Source organism: Ovis aries, chromosome 19 (genome assembly GCF_016772045.2).
Source record: "Ovis aries strain OAR_USU_Benz2616 breed Rambouillet chromosome 19, ARS-UI_Ramb_v3.0, whole genome shotgun sequence".
NCBI lineage: Eukaryota > Metazoa > Chordata > Mammalia > Artiodactyla > Bovidae > Ovis > Ovis aries.
In genome coordinates this window covers 48,875,088-48,896,474 of record NC_056072.1, presented here as the reverse complement: position 1 = coordinate 48,896,474, position 21,387 = coordinate 48,875,088, and the positions used below count along the sequence as shown (strand labels likewise).

The window sequence follows — 21,387 nt, the reverse complement described above, 5'->3', positions numbered from 1 at the left end:
AACTTTAATGACAGGCGGGACGCACCACGCAGAGCGCCAATCGCAGCCGAAGGAGCGGGGCAGAGGGAAGGCGGGGCCCGCCAAAAGTTCCACCCAGCGCGGGCTGGGCGGGGCCTCAGCGGCACTGGCTGCGGGTGGCAGGCTGGCTGGCTCCGCGGAGGAGGTGAATGGAGCCGCAGGTAGCCCTGGAACAAAGCGGCTCCACTAGCGCGGCGCGCGTGCGCGGGGCCTGCCGCGCTTCCCCTAAGGAGTCAGGGCTGTCTGCGCTGGGGAGTCCGTCCCTGGCTGATCCTGCAGTCCGTCCGGTCCGTTCCCTGCCCGGCGGAGTGCGCCCACATCCTTGGGGCTTACCCCCTCCCACTCTGCCCGAGGCTGGGCGGCTCCCCGCCACCCTGCCTCTACATCCTGGAGGGAATCAGGGTCAGAGATGAATGGCGGCGGTGCCTGAGATTTGCCAGAGTGCGTGCCTCTGGAACCTGCAGGAGTTGAGCTTTCTGACCAGGTAGAGGAGCGGCCCTGCGGCATTCCCCGCTACCCACCTCCCCACTAACGCCCTTTTGTCCTCGCGGAGGAGAGTCTACCAGGTTTCATCCCAACTGCAGGGCTGCGTGGCAGAGGAGCAGGGATCTCTTCCACGGTTACACTTCCGGAAAGACCAGAGTATTGCAGATATAGATGGTCCTAGCATCCGAGATGCCAGGCCCAGGGAGGTGATAGGAAAAGCTGGTCTCTGGCCTCCCACGCAGGCTTGTCCTAGGGTTGCTGGGCAGCGCCTTCTTGCCCGGGGATCCGGAACGCGTCGAAAGGGCTCGCCGAGCCTGAGGGGCTCAGATGCACACTCTGCTCTGCTGCTTGCTGATAAGTTGTGATGGTTCTCACCTCTCTGGGCCTCAGGTCTCCCCATGTGGGAGGGTGCTGGGCCCGACAGTACCCAAATAGTCCATCCCAAGGTAGTCCTGTTGCTGGTCGGCAGGGATGGAGACAGCGCTCAAACGAAGAGTCCTGGGATTGACTCCTCTGCGCTTCCAATGAAGGGGCAACAGGTGCCACCCCTTTGTCAGGGAACTAAGATCCCACATGCTGGGCTGTGCAGCCAATAGACAAAAAAGAGGTCTAAGCAGACACACATGGGAGAGGACCTCCTCGCTAATGAGCATTCCTCAGTGGGCTTGTTGGGAGCCTGTTGGAGTGTGGACTACAGCAGTGTTCTCATTAGAGGGGGCCCAACGGAGAGGGGCCTCTCTGTGCCCCTCCCAGGAGGGAGAGAGCCCCACCTTCCCACAAGTAGCTTGTGATGGCTCCCTATTCTCCCTCCCACTCCAGACTCCTCTCAGGGACAGCCACCCTGGAGGAGAAGCCTGTGACGACGCATGGAACTGGGAAGCCTCCCTGGGGGTGGGGGCCCCCTGCTGTAGTACAGGACAAGGGGCAGCATTTGGGGAGGGAGGAAGTACAGTGGAAGCAAATCAGCCTGGCCACCTGACGTCAGCCTGGTCCCGGCCCGGTCACCCTGGCTGGAGAAGAGCCCGAAGCCTTGGTTCCTGAGTGGAAGCCCTGCCTCCAGCCGTGAACAGCTGGGCACAGTGCACACAGTGGTCCCAGCAGGGCTGCCCCTGAGTGTTGGGGAAGGGGCGGTGGACAGACACAGAACCCTCTGATGCACATACAGGGCTCAGAGCCTGACAGGATCTTGCTTGGGGTCAGACTGCAGACGCCAGAGCTGCCCCTGCCCAGGGCCTTGCTCTACAACTGTGAGCCTCTCAGGGATCCTGGAAGAGGGGACCGGGTGGCCTGAGCCAGGCCTGGGATCAAAGGCATTCCTCCTCTTCAGGAATGTGGCCTTTCCTGCCCTTCCAGGTTCAGATCCTTGCTCACCTGCAGCCCCTGGAAGAGGTGCCCCACTCACTAGGGTCTCCTTGAAGGACAGGGTGGGTCCCTGGCGGTGAGTGGGGAGCTGTGGCTGGGTGTGGAGTTTTCTGCGGAACGGACCCCTCTCCCACATGCCTCAAGCCTTTGCACACACTTTCCTCAGCCTGGAGTTTTTGCACTCACTCTTTGTCCATCTTCTAGAAGAATATCCCAGCTTCTAGATTCTCTAGGCGAGGTGATCCCAGGACCCTGCCCCCATCTTTGCTCTGGACTCTATCACAGTCACAGTCACAGCCTCCCCCCCGCCCCACACTCCCCCTTTGTATGTCCAGCGGCCTGTCTCCCTTCCCAAGTCCACTCCTCCTGCCACCTCTATCTCAGCCCTCGTCCCTTAGTTGCCAGGCCTGAACCCCATAGACACATTTGGAGCCATATGCCCTGTCTGCACACATTCAGCCCCAGAACCACATGGTGGAGGGGCCTTCAGGTCAGTTCAATCGCTCAGTCGTGTCCGACTCTGCAATCCCATGGATCGCAACATGCAAGGCCTCCCTGTCCATCACCAACTCCTGGAGTTCAAACTCGCGTTGATCGAGTTAGTGATGCCATCCAGCCATCTCATCCTCTGTCGTCCCCTTCTCCTCCTGCCCCCAATCCCTCCCAGCATCAGAGTCTTTTCCAATGAGTCAACTCTTCGCATGAGGTGGCCAAAGTACTGGAGTTTCAGCTTCGGCATCATTCCTTCCAAAGAAATCCCAGGGCTGATCTCCTTGCAATCCAAGGGACTCTCAAGAGTCTTCTCCAACACCACACTTCAAAAGCATCAATTCTGTGGTGCTCAGCCTTCTTCACAGTCCAACTCACATCCATACATGACCAGTGGAAAAACCATAGCCTTGACTAGATGGACCTTTGTTGGCAAACTAATGTCTCTGCTTTTGAATATGCTATCTAGGTTGGTCATAACTTTTCTTCCAAGGAGTAAGCGTCTTTTAATTTCATGGCTGCAATCACCATCTGCAGTGATTTTGCAGCCCCCAAAAATAAAGTCTGACACTGTTTCCACTGTTTCCCATCTATTTCCCATGAAGTAATGGGACCAGATGCCATGATCTTCGTTTTCTGAATGTTGAGCTTTAAGCCAACTTTTTCACTCTCCACTTTCACTTTCATCAAGAGGCTTTTTAGTTCCTCTTCACTTTCTGCCATAAGGGTGGTGTCATCTGCATATCTGAGGTTCTTGATATTTCTCCTGGCAATCTTGATTCCAGCTTGTTGCTTCTTCCAGCCCAGCGTTTCTCATGATGTACTCTGCATAGAAGTTAAATAAGCAGGGTGACAATATACAGCCTTGACGTACTCCTTTTCCTATTTGGAACCAGTCTGTTGTTCCATGTCCAGTTCAAACTGTTGCTTCCTGACTTGCATACAGATTTCTCAAGAGGCAGGTCAGGTGGTCTGGTATTCCCATCTCTTTCAGAATTTTCCACAGTTTATTATGATCCACACAGTCAAAGGCTTTGGCATAGTCAATAAAGCAGAAATAGATGTTTTCTGGAACTCTCTTGCTTTTTCCATGATCCAGCAGATGTTGGCAATTTGATCTCTGGTTCCTCTGCCTTTTCTAAAACCAGCTTGAATATCAGGGAGTTCACCGTTCACGTATTGCTGAAGCCTGGCTTGGAGAATTTTGAGCATTACTTTACTAGCGTGTGAGATGAGTGCAATTGTGCGGTAGTTTGAGCATTCTTTGGCATTGCCTTTCTTTGGGATTGGAATGAAAACTGACCTTTTCCAGTCCTGTGGCCACTGCTGTTTTCGAAATTTGCTGGCATATTAAATGCAGCACTTTCACAGCATCATCTTTCAGGATTTGAAATAGCTCCACTGGAATTCCATCACCTCCACTAGCTTTGTTTGTAGTGATGCTTTCTAAGACCCACTTGACTTCACATTCCAGGATGTCTGGCTCTAGGTGAGTGATCACACCATCGTGATTATCTTGGTCGTGAAGATCTTTTTTGTATAATGCTTCTGTGTATTCTTGCCACCTCTTCTTAATATCTTCGGCTTCTGTTAGGTCCATACCATTTCTGTCCTTTATCGAGCCCATCTTTGCATGAAATGTTCCCTTGGTATCTCTAATTTTCTTGAAGAGATCTCTAGTCTTTCCCATTCTGTTGTTTTCCTCTATTTCTTTGCATTGATCGCTGAGGAAGGCTTTCTTACCTCTTCTTGCTATTCTTTGGAACTCTGCATTCAGATGCTTGTGTCTTTCCTTTTCTCCTTTGCTTTTCACTTCTCTTCTTTTCACAGCTATTTGTAAGGCCTCCCCAGGGGGTAAAGCTTGGTTGTGACAGCAGAGCTCTGATGTGAACTGAACAGAACTGGTGCGCACCACCCCAACCGCCCCCCGCCCCATGTCCATGTGGCATGGTGACCCAGGAACTGGCACCGAGCATCAGCATCTTGGAAGTGAGTCTCCCTCTTCCCACTGGTGCCCCTGGATTTCTTAGAGGTGAGCCACCATGTTTTCAATGGCACGGGCAGGAGCGGGGAGGGTTGTCCGTTCCTGGCCTTCACATCCTAGCACAGATTTGGGGTGAGCTCCTGCTAGCTTCCACGAGGGCAGATTTTCCCACTGTGAGAGCTGAGCAGAGGCAGGGGCTGGGCACTCCAGTCCAGGGTGTCTGCTCTGGTGCATGGTGCAGAGCCAGTCTCTACCCAGGACCACTCCACAGGGTGGAGGAGATGCGCCATCCAGAGCCCTGCCTAAGACCCAGACTAGCAGTCTCTGCTTGTCCCTGAACTTTGATAGCTTCTCCCGCATACCTTGGTGAGGTGCCTGTCTGGGTTGCAGTCAGAACAGCTAGTGTTTAAGCCAGGCCAGGAGTGGACTGTGAAAGGCCTGGCAACTCTCCTGTCCCGGATAGAACTCCTGGCTGTACACATCTATGTGTGTGCACGTACACACACACACTCTTAAGGACACAATACAGGCCCAAACACACAGATCTGTGTGTTCACACATACATGCTCACAGGCACAGATGTGTGTGCAGAAAAAGAACACCAATCCCTGGTGATCCAATGCTCTGCCTTCCAGTGCAGGGGACAAGGATTTGATCCCTGGTGGGGGAACTAAGATTCCACATGCTGCAGAGCAACTAAGCCTGTGAGCCACAGCTACAGAGCCCACATGCTCTGGAACCCACGTGCCACAACTGAGACCTGACATAACCAAAAATAAAATAATTAAAAAAAAAAAACACACTAATACAGTAACTGGTTGGGGTTGGAGCCAGACCTTTAGGTAAGGCATTCTCTTCCTAGGCCTCAGCTTCCTCATAAGATGGACAGACAAGCCCTGCTTTGCTCACCTCACTGGGGAACCTGGGGTGGTGCAGGGCCAAGGAGGTGAGTGCTGCACTGGCGTGAGGGCAAGCGGTACAGCCTTTGTGCGGGGACCAGGCCTGCTGGACGTCAGTCCCAGGTCAGCCAGCCGTGAGCAGGGCTTGAAATGTTGCCCAGGCCGACCAGCCCGGCAGACCCGCCTTCTTGAGGGGAACCCCAGGCCTGAGAGGGCTTGTAACAGAGGGCAGGTGGGGTCATGAGAAAGGCCTGGCTGGGCCATGAGCAGGGCTTGAAATGTTCACTTGCTCACACAGGGGGTCACGGAGGCAGGATACTCAGCCTGCTGCAAGCTCAACTGCCCATAAGTAGGTAGAGAGTGGAAGTGCACTCGTGCAGAAATACCCAATACACATGTGCACATACTCTCTGTGACATGTAGACAGAGTATGTCTGGGCACTTGCCTCCCAGTTAAGAGGGGTGCCCACAGAGAACCCAGAGGGGTTGCTACAGGCTGGTGGAATCTACTGTCACCCAGGCCTACCCTTCCCTACTGGCCCAGGTTGGGGTGTTCTGGGCTGACTAGTTCTGCATGGAGTGGAAGGATCTATCCCTGCCTACCTCCCCACGGGGAACGCCAGGCCCCGGTGATGGCAGAGTTGCACAGACAGGCTGCTGCCTGGGACAGCTCTGCAACTGCAGAGCCAGCCTATCCAGCTTCCTCCCACCCGGCCCAGGTGTTGAGGCCCTGAGGAGCAGGGGGGAGAGTGGCTCACACCCCGGAGAACCAGAGGACAAAAGTCAGCAGGATGGAAGCCAGGGCAGAGCTCTGGGAACTCCCCAGGGAGCCTGGAGAAGGCAGAGGTGGGGAGCCTCTCCTCCCAAGTGGGCTCATTTTTTGAGAACCTGCCCTGGACAAGGGAGCGTGGGAACCTCAGAGGGAGACTAGACGGATGTCATCCTCTCTTCCCCAGCTGCCCACCCAGCAGCAACTGCAGGCCCTCGGCCAGCCTCCCTAGGTGGATTCCTGGGGCTACTCATTTGAGAGTGTGGCTTTCCTGGCCAAATACCAGCCCAGAGAGTCAGCAGCTCGGCCATGATTCTTCCCGGGCAGGCATTACTAGTCAATCACAGCACTTGCTGCACTATCCTCAGGCCTCAAAACCAGTTGATTACCTGTGGTAGTCAAGGGAGACAAAACCTATTTGCTGAATTCCCAATTCATAGCCGGCCCAGCTCACTTCACCCTAACCTCCTCCTGCTTCCTACTCGGTGCCCCAGACACAGAACCCCTGCCTCCACACACTTCCTCCCCTGCTCTCTACCTACTTATGGGCGGTTAAGCTTGCAGGAGTTGGGGTACAGCAGGGCTGGGTATCCTGCCTCTGCGACCTCCCGTGTGTGAGCCTCCTTGCATCACTAGAGTCCCCCATGAGGTCACCCAGAGACCTGGGCCCAGCCAGGCCTTTGCCATGATCCCACCTGCCTTCTGTTCCAAGCTCTCTCAGGCCTGGGGTTCCCCTCAATAAAGGGAGGTTCCACTGGGCTGGTCAGCATAGACAAGTTGAACACTTCAAGCCCTGCTCACGGCTGGCTGACCTGGGACTGACGTCCAGCAGGCCTGGTCCCCGCACAAAGGCTGGACCGCTTGCCCTCACGCCAGTGCAGCACTCACCTCCTTGGCCCTGCACCACCCCAGGTTCCCCAGTGAGGTGAGCAAAGCAGGGCTTGTCTGTCCATCTTACAGATGAGGAAACCGAGGCCTAGGAAGGGAATGCCTTACCTAAGGGTCTGGCTCCAACCCCAACCAGTTAACTCACTTACCCACAGTGCAGTGAGTCACGGTGGCCAAGGTGATGGAAAGGAGACGCACAAACACAGGCAAGTGGGACGGGCAGATATGCCTGCCTGGGGCTCCCACACACAGGCCCTGTCGTCTTCCTGATCAGGGGCCTGCCTGATATTCTCAAGGCTTGTTTCCTTCTGGTCTCATGTCCAAGCTTTGCACCAGCCCTGTGAGGGCTGTCAACCCTTTTGACCAGTGGGGAAACTAAGGCCCATGGTTACAGCCCCAACTGGGCAGGGGGCTGGGCCCCAGACTAAGAACCAGAGCTCTGCTCCCCCCGTCCAGTGGTGCCCAGGTGGCTCTGGCCTCCGCAGGGAGCCCCTTGCTCTACCAGCTCTCCCATCACTGGAATGGCAGGGGGCCCTCACTGGCAGGGTGGGGGACAGACGTGGGGCATGTGCAAGGAGGTGTGTGCTATCCAGTGTGCTTCCACAACTCATTCTTCCCACGACCCAGACCCTGTCCACTGCGGCTCCACAGTCTCCCCTGGACCATCTCACTAGCCTCCTTCCCTGCCCCCTGCTCCATCCCCACAGTCCATTCCCCACCCAGCGGCCAGAGGGATCTTCTGAGAATGAGACCTGGTCCTTCCCTGCTTACAGACCAGCGTGGCCTCAGTGATCTGGCGCGGCCCCTCTCCCGCCTCCCCTCAGGGTCCAGGGTCCCCCAGCCCAGGCCCCTGCAGCACCCCGCCTGCTGTCTCCACAGGGCCTTAGCACTCACTGGTCTGACGACTGACTGCATGCTTATCCCCCCACCCCCGCCCGGCCTCCAGAGCCAGTGTGGGCACCAGAGGTGGCTGAGTCCGAATAGGGATCCGACTTCTTTTTGGACTCCTGGGCCACCAGCCATGAGCAAGGTCCTGTGATTTAAAATGCCTCTGGCCCTTCTCTGCCACACTGGAGGATCCCAGCAACCTCTCACTTCCATTCAATCCTCACTTGGCCCTCAGCCTGTCCTGCATGGGCTGCCTGGAGTCGGAAGTCTCCTTACTGTGAAGGGGTGGCTCCTGCACCGAGCCTGGCAGGCCGTCCTCCCCGTGCTCAGGCTGGTGGCTTCGGTCTCCCTATTTGAGAGCGCAGGCCCCCACCTGACCAGGGGCATCTCATCCTCCCTCTGTAGACTGAGCGCAAACTCCCACTCCCGGTGGACCCAGGGGGTCCCTCAAGTCCCAAGCCTGAGTTCCAGTCCTGCACACCACCATTTGCGAGCCTGGAAGAGGGGCTGGACTGGGTGGGGAAGCCCCCTATGTTGAAACTGAGGTCACCCCTAGAGGCCCAGGAGAAACAGCTCAACAGCCCCGAGAAAGCAGCGGCCAGCTCCAATTTCCTTGCAGTCTGGAGGAAGGTGGAGAAGAAGAGGGCTCAGCAGGTCCCCTGCCCTAAAGTTGTGGGTGAAGGCGAGCCCTCTCCTCTCACACACCTCTCCCCAAAACCTCTGCCATGGGCTGATCCTCCCCTTCAGGATTGTGGACAGCACCACATGAGCCCGCCTGGGGCTCAGGGATGGAAGCCAGGGCTCTGGGGGTGGAGCAGCCACCCTGTCACCCTTGGCCTCCTGCTTGACTCCTCTGATTCTTTCTGAAGCCACCTCTGCAAGGAAGGGCCTGGAGATCCAATGGTTTGTTGGGGCAACGGGTGGGGTTGTGGGGGAGGTGGCCAGAGGGTGCCTCTGGCAGGCATTCCCAGCCAGAGCAAAGACAAGGAGCGGTGATGGAGTCTGGGGTGGTGCTCTCTGTCTTGCGCAAACCAGCTGTAGCTAGCTAGCTAGCAGTGGCAGGCCCCTGACAGTGAAGTCAATCCAACCTTCCAGGCTGGGAGGGTGGAGGTGGCCGGGAATTCCCAGGGCACCTGGCGGGCGGATGTGCCAGGGGCCTGGGATGGGTGCTCCTGGTGGGCCAAGAGGTGGTGCCTGGTAGGTCTCTCTGTAGCTGCCAGGCCCAACTGCCTCATTAGCATCTGCCTGCTGCCAGCCTGGGCCTGTCTGGTCCACTCCCCATCGGCCCACACACCGTCTTTCAGGAATCCCTCCCATGAGGCCCTGGCGGTGACAGTGACGGCGATCACTGTCACGTGACCACGACGAGGCCGCTGGGTTGAGGCCTCAGTGCTCAGCCCCGTCGCAGGTTTCATGGCCAGCAGTGTTACCACGTGGGCTCAGCTGTCCGCTGGCCGCCTGGTGCTGAATGTCCTGTGCGCACAGGCAGGCAAGCGTGGGTGCTTGCCCTAGGCAACAGTCTGGGCAACTCCTCTTCTTGATGTGGCCTCACCCAGCCCTACTCCTGCCACAGGGGCACATGCCCCCCAAACCTGGGGCACTCCATCCGTGCAAAGACTAGGGTCCCCTGGGAAGAGGAGGGACCAGTGGAGTCTCGGGGCTCCTAGTGGGGCCCTCGGAGGTGGTCACAGGGAGGATCTGGGGCCGCCTCGGCTTACGGGACCGTGCTCCCGTCCCTGCCCCTCGCCGTGGCTTATGCAGTCTCTAGCGAGAAGCCGGCAGTGCCCTGACGGCACAGCCCTCTGGCCTGAGCCAGAGCGGTGGCTCTGAGACGGGCTCATGGGGGTGAGGCACCGAGGGCAGTTTGGCCAGAGCTGGAGCCCCCTGTCAAAACGTCCCCAGCGGGACTTCCCTGGCAGTCCAGTGGCTAGGGCTGCACTCCCGACGCAGGGGGGCCGGGTTCAATGCCTGGTCAGGGATGATGCCACATGCCGCAGCTGAGTTTGTGTGCCGCAATGAATGATCCTGCATGTCGCAACAAAGACCCCGAAAAAATTCTGGCACAGCCAAATTAAAACACCACAAAATAAACCTTCCCCAGAACCACTAGGCCAGGCCAAGAACTCAGGCTGGGGAGTGGCTGGATTCCTCAGGCCATGAACTCTAGTGGGACACGGAGCACCCACCGTGGGAGAGCTGGGACCCTCAGATCTGGGGTGCTGCTGTGGACTTGGCTGGCTCCCAGAGGTGCCCAGCCTTTCCATCTAAGGCGGGGGGGGGGGGGGCAACACCTTGGCTTACTACTCTAACTCTCAGGGGTGCGGGACAGTCGGGCGGGTTCCACCCTGGATTATCACAGGGAAGGGTTGCTTAGGCCCAAGGCACTCCCAAGCGGCCCCATGCATGGGCAGCAGGGACGGGAAGAGTGGAGACTGGCAGCCTGACCAAGGGGCCTGGCCGTGACGCTGACTCTACCAGCAGCCTCCCCACTCCGGGCCTGCTTCCTCCTCTGAACACTGGGGTCCCTACAGAACACCACACGAGGCACGAGAGAAGCGCTCGTGAAGGGTCCCGCCCAGGGCCCAGCGCGTGTTTCCCCGGCTCAGCCCTCTTGTGCCTGGACAGTGGGGAGAGGGCCCTGGGGGCGGGCGGCGCCCCCTGTGGGAAGGGCTCCTGGAGCAGAGGCTCGGGCCTGGGGCTGGTATGCAGCTGTGCTGTGGAGTGCGGGCAGCAAGGACTCGGCAGAGAGGCTGTGGCACCAGCAGGAAGGGTGACAGGAGACAGCAACTCTCCTGAACCTGGAGCGGGCAGCTGCCTGAGCTGAGGCTGATGTGGGCGGGGAAGGCCCTGTCCCCAGCCTCATGCCTCAGTGCCCACAGCAGCCCGCCGAGCTCCCATGGGGAAGGGCAGGGAGGGACTGGGCATCACGCCTGGCCCTCCCTCCAAGGCTCAGCCACACTGGCCCCCGCACACCCTTGCTTAGCTGTGGCTGCCATTCAGTCCCCACCCTTTGCTCAGTCTGGGCAGACAGCAGCCCCTGTTCTGACCCTCGGGGAGCCTTTCCTAGCAGGGGGCTTTGATCATGCCTCCTCAGGGCTCTGCCTGTACAGCTGTCCAAAGCAGGATTCACAGAATGCTAGTCTCACCAAGCAAACCTGGAGAAAGAGGCTCAAGTGGTCAGATGTCTGAGAAACACTCTGAACTCTGGCCCTGGCTGCAGAGCATCAGGGTGTGCTACAGGCTCTGAGAAGTCCTGCAGGGATACAGCAGGCTTAATTTTGGCCATATGGACCACAGCATCCGTTTTTTTGCATAACCTTCACTCCCAGCCCACGGCACTGCCCTCAGCCTGTCCTTCAGGAGAGAAAATGGCTTTATGTTGCCCAGCGGCTGCTCAGACCACGCTCTCTTCCCTGCACTTCCCTTACCATCTTCAGATGAGAGGCTGAAGGTCATCAAGAGCTGCTCAAAACCCCATGTTCTCCCCGTGATCCGCCCCAGGTGCTCTGAGGTCTGCTTTCCACCAGCAGGTCCAATGCTGCAGTGGGACCGGAAGTCATCCTAGCTCCTGGGGAGGCCAGGACGATTAAACGGGCGCGGACAGAGCTGAACCGATGCCTGGCCACACTTCCCCTAACCAGTGCAGCTCCCGTGGTTTCCAGCTCAAGGCTGCACAGGGAGGCTGCTCCTCTCAGCATGGGGGCTGTGGACAAGGCCCCCTCCCCAAGAGTTGTGTTACCAGGCCTGAGGGGCTTCTAATGAGTTCCACATGCAAGTGAGGGCCTCTGAGAGGAAATGGGAAGGGGCTGGGGAGGGGGAAAGGGGCCTGAGAGGGGATTGGAACCATGTGTTTGGAGGAGGGGGACAGCGAGGGAGAGCGGAGGCCAGAGGAGGGAAGACTATCCTCACAAGTCCTGCTGCCCTCCTCGCACAAGGTGACTGCCAGGCTCCAGCCCCGCAGGAGGGCCCAGGCCAGCCGTCTGCGGGGGTGGAGTGGGGAAGGGTGGCAGCAGCAGGGGAGACCCCTTAGAGGGCCCACTTCTCTCCTTCAGGCAGAAAAAGCCCCAAATCCCTGACCCTCTGGACTGGGGTTCTGAGCCCTTAAGAGCAGGACAGAACCAGGTAGGTGGCAGGGCCCATGGGGGTGTGAGGAAGCCCCTCCACAGCTGGCCAGCAGCAAGATGCTCATTCAGATCCAGCCCAGCTACCCTGACCCCACTGGAGAGCCCTGGGTGCAGCAAGGCCACTGACCTGTCCGCTCTGTCCTCTAGGCTCAGGGGTGGGCAAGGAGGCTGGGCATGTGGGCTGGCTGCTCCTCCTGCCCTCCCTGTCCAGTGGGGGCCATGCCTGGGCACTCAGATTGGCCTGGTGGCTAGAAGCCTCATAGGAAAAGGCTCTGTAGGGTCCATGTTGGCACGTGGAGTGGGGTGTCTAATGAGAGATGGCGGTTAGGGAGCAGATGGGAGGGCCTCACGGGGTACAGTGGATCTCCCTCCCAGGAGCACTGGTTGAGCCCCAGGTTTCCAGCAGGCCAACCAGGGCCAGGCCTGCAGTAGGTGTTGTAGCCAGCTAGCTGGCCCACAGGAGTGGATGATGGGGGCCTGGCCCTTTACCTCCCACTTACAGCCACCTCCCCAGGCCACGAACTGGAGCCCTGCTGGGACAAAGGCTGTTCTTACAGCCTTGTGTGAATAGTCTCAGCACATCTTTCCAGCACCTCTACCGGCCTCTATTGTTCTTACCCCATGTTGTGGATGGGCAGACCAAGGCAGACAGGTGAAGTCAAAGCGCTCCTGGCAGCAGAAGAGCAGGTGCAAAGGCCCTGGGGCCGGAATGTTCCTGGTGTGTCCAGAGTGGCCTGAGGGGTGGCTGGAGGGTGGTAGGAGATGAAGGTCGGGCAACAGGCAACGTTGAGTAGGGCCTCCTGGCTGCGGTGAGCATTGTGGCCTGTACTTAAAGGAGGCTGCGGAACTGCTGGAAGGGGTTCAGCAGGGCTGGCATGAGCTAGCTTACAAGTTTTCTTTTTATTATTTATTATTTTTTAATCTTACAGCTTGGCTGACTCTGGCTGCTATGCTGAGAACAGATGGAGTGGGCCAATGGCAGAAGCAGGCCAGGCAGGAAAGGAGCAAGCCTCATCGCAGCAGGTCTGGCTGCTCAGGGATGCTTGCTCCAAGTGCTGGGCAGACTCTCACCTAACCTGCCTCAGACTAACCCCTGGCCCCTCAAGAGGGGCCACCAGAGCTGAGGTTCCCCTAAACCAGAGGCAGTTAACCCAACAGAAGACCCTAGGAAGAAATATAGATGGCCAACAGACACATGAAAAGATGTTCAATATTGCTGATTATTAGAGAAATGCAAATCAAAACCACAATGAGATATCACCTCACAGCAGTCAGAATGGCCATCATCAAAAAGTCTGCAAACAGTAAATGCTGGAGAGGGTGTGGAGACAAGGAAGTCCGCCTACACTGTTGGTGGGAATGGGTAGCCATTATGGAACACTATGGAGGTTCCTCAGAAAACTAAGAATTACCATGTGATCCAGCAATCCCTCTCTGGGCCTATATCCAGAAAAAACTGTGGTAATTCAAAAAGACACATGCAAACCTTTGTTTGGGCTTCCCAGGTGGCTCGGTGGTACAGAATCCACCTGCAATGCAGGACACGCAGGTTCGATCCCTCGGTCGGGAAGGTCCCCTGGAGAAGGAAATAGCAACCTACTCCAGTACTCTTGCCTGGAGAGTCCACGGATAGAGGAGCCTGGCGGCTGCAGTCCATGGCATTGCACAGAGTTGGACACAACTCAGCAACTAAACAAACACCACCACCACCACCTGTGTTCACAGCAGCACTATTCACAATAGCCAGGCCATGGAAACAGCCTAAATGTTCATCAACAGATGAATGGGTAGATGCAGTACACACACTCCGGGGGCTACTACTCAGCCACAAAAAAGAACGAGAGACTTCCTTCGTGGTCCAACAGCTAACACTCTGTCTTCCCAATGCAGGGGGCCTGGTTCAATGCCTGGTTGGAGAACGAGATCCTGCATGCTGCAACTAGAAGACCCTGTATGCCACAAGGAAGACCCGGTGCAGCCAAATAAATACTAGAAAAGAACGAAATGATGCTGTGTGCAGCGACGTGGACGCAACTAGAGATTATCCTACTATGTGAACAAGTCGGAGAAAGACAAATACCACGGGACGTCACTTCTGTGTGGAATCTACAATATGACGAACTGATCTATCAAACAGAACCATGAACATACAGAACCAAGCGGTGGTTGCCAAGGGGGAAGGGGCTGGGGTTAGCAGATATAAGCTTTTGTATATAGAATCTATAAACAACAACGTCTTACTGTAACACACAGAATTATATTCACTATCCCTTGATAAACCACAATGGAAAAAAAGAATATATATAACTGAATCACTTTGCTATACAGCAGATATTCACATTATGAATCAACTATACTTCATTAAGAAAATATTAGAACTGGAAAAATAGAAGACTCTGGGATATGTTTCAAAGGGCATGGGCATCCTTGTGGGAACCTCACAAACGGCCCTATTCCTAAGCACGCCCCAGCTGAGGGTGAACTGGACCCAACCTCAGGACCAAGGCCACCCTGGGAGCAAAGGTTAACTTCACGGTTGGGGCCAAGAAGTCACACTGCAGCAGCCCAGACTCGGGCCGGCCCAGGCCTCCACGACAGGAAGCACTTTCTGTTTCTAGTTAACAGGCACCTGTGAGGTGCTGCCTGGAAGGTCCTGGAAGACTAATTACGTTGCTTCTCCTGCTCCAAGTCCCAGAGGCTTCTAGCAGACCCAATCCAGGAGCAGCTGTCATGGGGAACAATTCTGGGGGCTGAGCTGAGGTGGGGGTGGGTACTGGCTCCGCAGAACACAATCAGCGCTCCCAGCCCCACCTTGGGCGTGAGGGTGTGTCCTTGGGTGACTCTGGCTGGGGTCAGTTTGAGGGGCTCAGAGCAGAGGTGGCTGGGGCGTCATAGGAGCTTCTGGGGGAGCTGGCTGGTGCCAGAGGGACCTGCCAGGTCAAGGCGCGTCCCTGGGCAGAGCCTAGCTGGGCAAAGGCAGGGGCAGGGCAGAGGTCTGGAGGAGAGGCCAGCTGAGCAGAGCATCTGCAGGGCACCGGTGCCCTCGGCCAGGCCTGAGACCAGGAGAACAAGACGGACTGGGTGAACGTGGGCCCCAGGTGCCTGGGGACGGCCACGGCTCTGCAGTCAGTCTCCACACCAGGGCTGAGGCCAGCTGCCTAGCTGGAGGAGGCCGGAGGCCAGAAGCTGAAGTCAGTGTGCGCGGCTGAGGGACACCATGAGCCCACTGGCTCCTCCAGGCCCAGCCTCTGCACACCGAGCACCCGAGGGAGAGTCAAAGTCCCGCTTTCAGAAGCAAGTGCTCGTGCCCGCAAGAGCAGCTTCGGGCTGAGAAACGGAAGCTGCAGGACAGGACTTCCGCTCCTGCCCGGGGCCCTTATCTAGCGGTGCAGGTTTCTCACAGGTGGTAGGAGACTGGGGGGCGGGGGTCGAGGTTCCTGTCACAGCAGCATGCCCAGGCAGAGGGGGTTCAAGGTGGCCTCACCTGAAGTGAGACCACGCTCAGCCTTGCTCTATAAATAGGTTCTTGGGAGAGTGTTTCCACACAGCAGCTCCCAGCCGGAGGAGGGGCTGGCACAGAAAGCTTCCTAATGGCTTCGCCCCAGGCTGTCTGGCCTGGCTCCAGACTCATCCTTGAACCTGGATGTGAGGGCCCCACGCGCTGGGCCTCTAGAGACTTCCCCAGAGTGACTGAGAGTGAGCCTGGGGTGCTAGGGTGACAGCTGGGGTGGGTTGGAGCCCACCCAACAACGGGACATGGCCTGGTGTCAGGGTGGTGACGCTCACAGGAAGTGAGTTAGCGCCTTCAGTCTGCCACTGCTGCCTTGGCAACGTGGTTCCCTTGGCAGCCTGGAACAGGGGTGGAGGGAATGCTTGGAGAAAACTCTGGGGCTGATGTCTGTGCCCCTTAAATGACCACACACCCATGAAGGCTGGAGCCATCAGGGGCTCATCTTGAGCAGATCATTTAGGAAGACAAGGCTAATGACAAAGAGCCGGGACAGTGTGACTCACCACCCTCGAGCCTGCTCAGCGGGCTGGGTTTCCGGGATTCCCGGCAATCACAAACACCCACCCCCAAGCCTGCGCTGGCCCTAGTGGCCGCCTTGGAGGGCCTGCCTTCTCGGGTGGGGGTTGGGGGGGCTGTCTGCCAGCCCAGCTCCCTCACTACCACTGGGGATGCCCATGGCAGCGGTCATGGGGTCAAGAGACCAGAACTCTGGTCACGGAGAACTTCAGAGCCAGCACAACTCTGGGACCATCAGACTGCGTCCTCCTGGACACAGGCCAAGTTCTGGAGAAGGGGTCTGAACCGCCAGAAGTCTCTCTCCAGCCACACTGAGCACACTTGCTCTGGGCACCTTCTGTGCCCAATGGATCAGGAACTAGCTCACAAACCGTCTCCACAAGGTTACTGAACCTAAGGTCATGGAGCTAGCAGGGGGCAGAGTGGACTGTGGTGGTGGGTCAGGGGCCCTCACCTGCCTGCTCTCAAGCAGCACACCCCTGTGGAGATCAGGAGACCAGGGACAAGATTGCTGCTGGATGTGAGGATGGCAGTCTCCAGGACAGTCTGGCTCATGCCCCTCAAGTCTCTGGAGGGACACAGGTCTGCGGGGACCCGCTGACACTTAGCCTGTCTGGGCTCCTGGGAGTGGTGCCTCAGGAGGAAAGGGTGGTAGGCTTGCCACAGGCAGGGGTTGGACTCTGCTGCTGCTTTCTGTCTTGGTTTGGAGCCTACCTGACCTGCCTCTCTCTTTCTCTGGCAGGAAGTACAGATCCATTCCCGGAATCTGGCAAAGGATAGGTAGGGGGCTGCAACTTAAGTCAGAGACACTTGTTTCATTCCGCATGGTAGGAAAATTAGAGCATGAAGGGATGGGGGTGTGGGGTTGGGATCTGCCATGAAGACGTACTTCCTAACAAAAGCCCCCTGGCCTAAAAACATCTTCCTAGGCAAAAAAAAAAAAAAAACCCTGCAGTTTGGTTTTCTGGAATCTGAGTTACCAAAATCCAAAATTAGGAGAGATGACAGCTAAGCTGAGGCATTTACATTTCTAGAGGACTGCTTCTGAGCTTGGCAGCACAACTGGGGGACTGGTAAGAGCCCCAGCCACAGGGGAGCTGCTGGGGTGGGCTAGCAGGGAGTGTCATTTGGGGAGACAAGAAAGGCCGTCACGGGGCCTCCAACCGGGCCAAGTCACCTCACATTCCCCGTCGCCAGCAGCTTGTGAGAACCCCCCAGCAGATCTGCCAGCCACCAGCACAGCCAGCATCACCTAGCTGAGCCTCGCACTGCGCCTCAGCCTGGTCACTCACACTGACCCCCCGGCTTGGGGGCGGCAGGTCTCTGTGATGTTTCAAAGACAAAAACAGCTCTCCAAGAACCATCCTCCTCCCCTGTCCCAGGCCTGGCTGGTGACTCCATCAGTGCAGGTGAGGGTGGCAGGAAAGCCCTCAGGAGGCCCTGGTCCAACCCGTCGTGCAAAGCCCTCCCAGACAGCCCGTGGGCACAGCTCTGTCCCCCTCCATCTGGGGAAGCCCAGGTCACACCGATACCTTGGCACCAGACAAGCTGTGTGCTCTTGGGGGGTGGGGGTAAGCAACCCTGTCTAGACTGTTTATATCTGATAATGGTGGTGGGGAAAATACCACACTACAGCCTCCCAGGCCATTTCCCAAATCCTTAACAGACTCTCAAACCCATTTTTTCTGAGGAGGGGATATTTCAGAGAAAAATTAAAAACTCGATCCTGGTATAAACTGAAGGCGTGATGGGCAGCAACCCTGCCTGGTCTGCGAGCAGAGCTGGACACAATGCCTTGGAGACCCAGCTCCTGTCCTGCTGTCCCCAGCAAGGGCCACCTGTCCTGCTGTCCCCAGCAAGGGCCACCTCTCCTCTGGAGAGGACCTCGCCTGGACAGGCTACTCGAATCGCCACAGCCCCAACATCTGGGAGCTCCGGCTCCACAGACCACAACAAGGCCGCCCATGTCTCCTCAGGGGCAGGGCAGCCAGCCTGGGAGGGACGGACAAGCCTGGCCCACAAGCTGTGTCCCCCCTGAGCAAGCTGACTTGGGGCCACTCGGACTTTCCCTAAAGGCCTCCAGGGCAACCTCCCGGGTGGTCCAGTGGCCAAGACTCCATGATCCCAGTGTAGGAACCCAGTTCGACCCCTAGTTGGAGAAATAGATCCCCACGTGATGCAACTAAAAGTTTGAATACCACAACGAAAAATCCCACATGCAGCAACTAAGACTGGGCACAGCCAAATAAATATTAAATAGATAAACCATATCTCCTTTAAAATAAAAAAGCCTTCAGAGACTGGGAACCATGACCTCCCGAGGCAGCTGAGGAGCTTACCTGACAGTTTAGACCAGCAAGACTTCCGGGTTCTTCTACATACTAGCAGGGCCATGTGGAGGACTGCAGCAGGTTCCTGGGGCTCTGAAATGTCCTGAGTCGTCAGCCTCTTGCCCATCCAGCAAGCTCCATCCTCCTGGAGGGACAGGTGGGCCAGGGAGCACGGCCCTGTCAAGTGCCTACCTGGTGGGGTGGTCACCACTGCTACCTGACACAAGACCCTAAGGCTCAGAGGTCATATCACCATGTGGAGGTCACACAGCTCAGCCAAAGGCAGAGCCTGAGGCCTGACTCCAGACTGAAGCTCTCTCCCCACCCAGGTGGCAAAGCAGCTCCCCCAGGCTCATTCACCAGGACTCAACACAGGCTGCCTCTTGCCAGCCTCAGCTCTGAGGCATTCAGCCTCTGCTCCCACCTGGAACCTGCAGCGGCTGGGAACCTCACTAGCTGCCTGGTACTGACAGTTCCGGGGACTCTACCACCACCCGCTCCCCTAGGCCCCTGGGCTGGGCAGGTATGTTGGAGGGTAAATACCTCCCTGGCTGGCTGGGCCCCAAGAGGCTGAATGCAGAGATATGGATGACACCCAGACATATGGAGAACACTTGCCTGGCTTTCCTGCACGGATGCAGGGAAGCAGCCTATGGAACCCTCACGAGCAAGGGGACAAGCAGGTGCCTGAAGCCTCCAGGTCCCAGCTGAAGCAGCCGGACGCACCAGCCAGAGGGACTCTGGCTGTCCTTGCTCCTGAAGACCCTGAACAGCGGCAAGCAAGGTGTGCAGGGCTCTGGAGGTGATGCTGGCAGGGGCCCTCCCCAGATGTCATTTTGTTCTCCCTTTATGGACCCTGGGGATGGAGGGACTGATTAGGTCTCACTCAGAACAAGCCATTCCAGTGACGAGCTCCATCAAGTTCATTTTAATGTTCAGGTTCCTTTGCCCTCATGGATGTAGAGGAAGAAGCCCCCAGGCCCCAGGAAACATGTGGGATAGAAATCAAGGCCACTGCAAAGCCACCATCCCCTCCAGAGGGCTTGTTCCTGGATAAATCGGACAGATGGGCCCACTTTGGGCCTTTTGTCAGATTTAAAGGAAACTATTGGCTCATCCAACCAACAAGTGGTCCACCTCTACTCTGGGATGCAGGACAAAGCCAGTCACATGGCAGGAAGGTCAGTAAGGGACGAGTGAAAAGCAGGGTGGCTTGGGGCTCTCGCCTCCAGAGGAGAGCTCCAACTCAGGGCTCCTGCCTCCAGAGGAGAGCTCCAACTCAGGGCTCCTTAAGACTCCAAGATAACAAACATTAATGTGGAGCGGCTCCTTCACAGTAAACTAGGCATATCATTTGTGCATACGTGGGCCTGGCCTATGGGGGTCTCCCATCACCAGGTGGAGTCTCTGGGTGCAGACAGTTGGGTGGAGGGCATAGGTGCACAGCCCCTGGGCTCTGGGGTGGATATGGTTCCCAGGGCTGAATCTTATTTATTTACCCACGTGTCCAGTACAATCCCCGACCTGCCACCCCCCGAATTGACCGAGCTCTTGATTCTCGCTCCCCTGATCACGGTGTTGTTCTCTGCATGATTAGCTGCTGGTTCTCCAGACACTGCTTCAGCTTGTCTTCTGTCAGTGTCAGCCGCTGCTCCAAGATGGAGACCGTCTGCAAAATAAACGGTCAGGCTCAGGATGGAGGGGCCCCTGGGCTGCCCTCAGCCAGGCCTGCTCAGCTGCCCCGGAACAAACGCCGTCTTTTCCCACCCAGGCTCCTGCTTGGTGCCCTGTCCCTGGGTCCTCATGTCTGCTCCTGCTGGTGTGGAAAGGTGGTTCTCTGCTGCTTGTGGGCAGCAGAAGGACACAGTGAGGGACAGCAGGCCTCGTGGCCTGACATTTAGGCTGAGTTACAGAGCAGCAGCACTTGCTCATCTGGGCCAGGCTCTGTCCTTGCAGAGACCATCAACCATCTCCATCCCGAAGATGAGAAAGCTGCACCCACAAATGAAGGGACTCCACCTGGGCCCTGCCCAGGCCTCTGATCTGCACAACTGGAGAGGCTTCCCAGGCTTGGAGGTGAGAACCCTGAGCCCATGAGGACCACTGCCCGTCCAAGTCCACTGGGGACCGCTGCAGGAATGTGCTGTCTGGGGCTGAGGCCCTAACGCCCTGTTTCTGAGTCCATTTTCTCCACTATAACAGGAATGATAATGTCAAGCTCACAGCAGTCCTGGAGACTGTGAGGTGACAGCATGGGTGCCCAGCACGTGTCAGCCTGGCCCATGTGGCCACGGCGACAATGCTCATCATGTTGGCCTCTGGGGGGCAGAGACTGACTCTCTGGCCTCTCCTGCACACCCGGCATGATGGCTGCTCTGCCAACCTGGCCCTCAGACAAGGCTGCAAAACCTGCCCCCCGCCTCTGCCTTTGGACAGAGCATTGGCAGAAAGGCAGGAGTGTCCAGGCCCACGCAGGCCCTGGGCGAGTCCACCAGGAATGAAGCAGGCTTGGTTCCTTGCCTTGTAGCCTACAGGCATTAGAAAGGGCTCAGATTAAGAAACAAGACTTTCTCTTAATTTCACCCATTTGTGGGCTTTCCCAAGAGGTTTTGCCACCTTCCCTGAGGCTCCATGGAGGCTCTGGGCCTTGGTCCAGTAGAAAGGAAACTTTCCTTTCACATATTTAATAAAACACTGAAACATTTGGGGAGGGAGTTTCCCCTCTAAGGCTGCTATAAATTCTCGCAGCATCCCACACGGATATCAGCCTCATGGAGGCTGCTCCTCCTGGCGGCTGGCCCCTTCTAAACAAGCTGGCTGGGTTGCAGGGGCTCTGAGCCCCAGGGCACAGGACAGAGCCTGAAAGGCTGCTGCCTGTGGAATACGAACTGGCAGCCTGAGAGGCAGAGCTGAGCTGAAAGAGACGATCACATTCCCCTCTACTGGCCGGCCAGCCACAGAGGGGGTCTGCGGCTCGTGAAAGTGGCAGCGGAAATAGCCCCCGGCTGGCCCAGAGTAGCATTCCTGGAAGTTTCCACTGGCTGCTGCAAAACCCACACTGAGCCAAGCTCCAGAATCATTCCTCATCCAGACTTTTTCCGATGGCCCTGGACTCCAGGCCGC

At 57.2% G+C, this 21,387-nt stretch overlaps 1 protein-coding gene and 1 long non-coding RNA gene across 7 annotated transcripts in view; one reads left to right on the top strand and one right to left on the bottom strand.

The window, feature by feature from the left end:
- Positions 1-109: 109 nt before the first annotated feature.
- On the top strand, positions 110-14,232 carry LOC121817246 (uncharacterized). Of its 2 annotated transcripts, XR_006057069.2 has the most exons (4): positions 110-502; positions 4,186-4,387; positions 12,837-12,930; positions 13,798-14,232. It is a non-coding gene; the product is annotated as an uncharacterized LOC121817246 (long non-coding RNA). The 2 variants fall into 2 exon arrangements; XR_009597514.1 differs by having other exon boundaries at positions 110-4,387.
- A 4,945-nt stretch (positions 14,233-19,177) lies between these two features.
- POC1A (POC1 centriolar protein A) overlaps positions 19,178-21,387 on the bottom strand; it is a 99,986-nt gene continuing 97,776 nt past the window's right edge. For all 5 annotated transcript variants that reach the window (XM_060402896.1, XM_060402895.1, XM_012099971.4 and 2 more), the window contains one exon: positions 19,178-19,933. In XM_060402896.1, the coding sequence (XP_060258879.1) occupies positions 19,835-19,933 (99 nt within the window). In that variant the 3' untranslated portion in view covers positions 19,178-19,834. The remainder of the gene's footprint in view (positions 19,934-21,387) is intronic.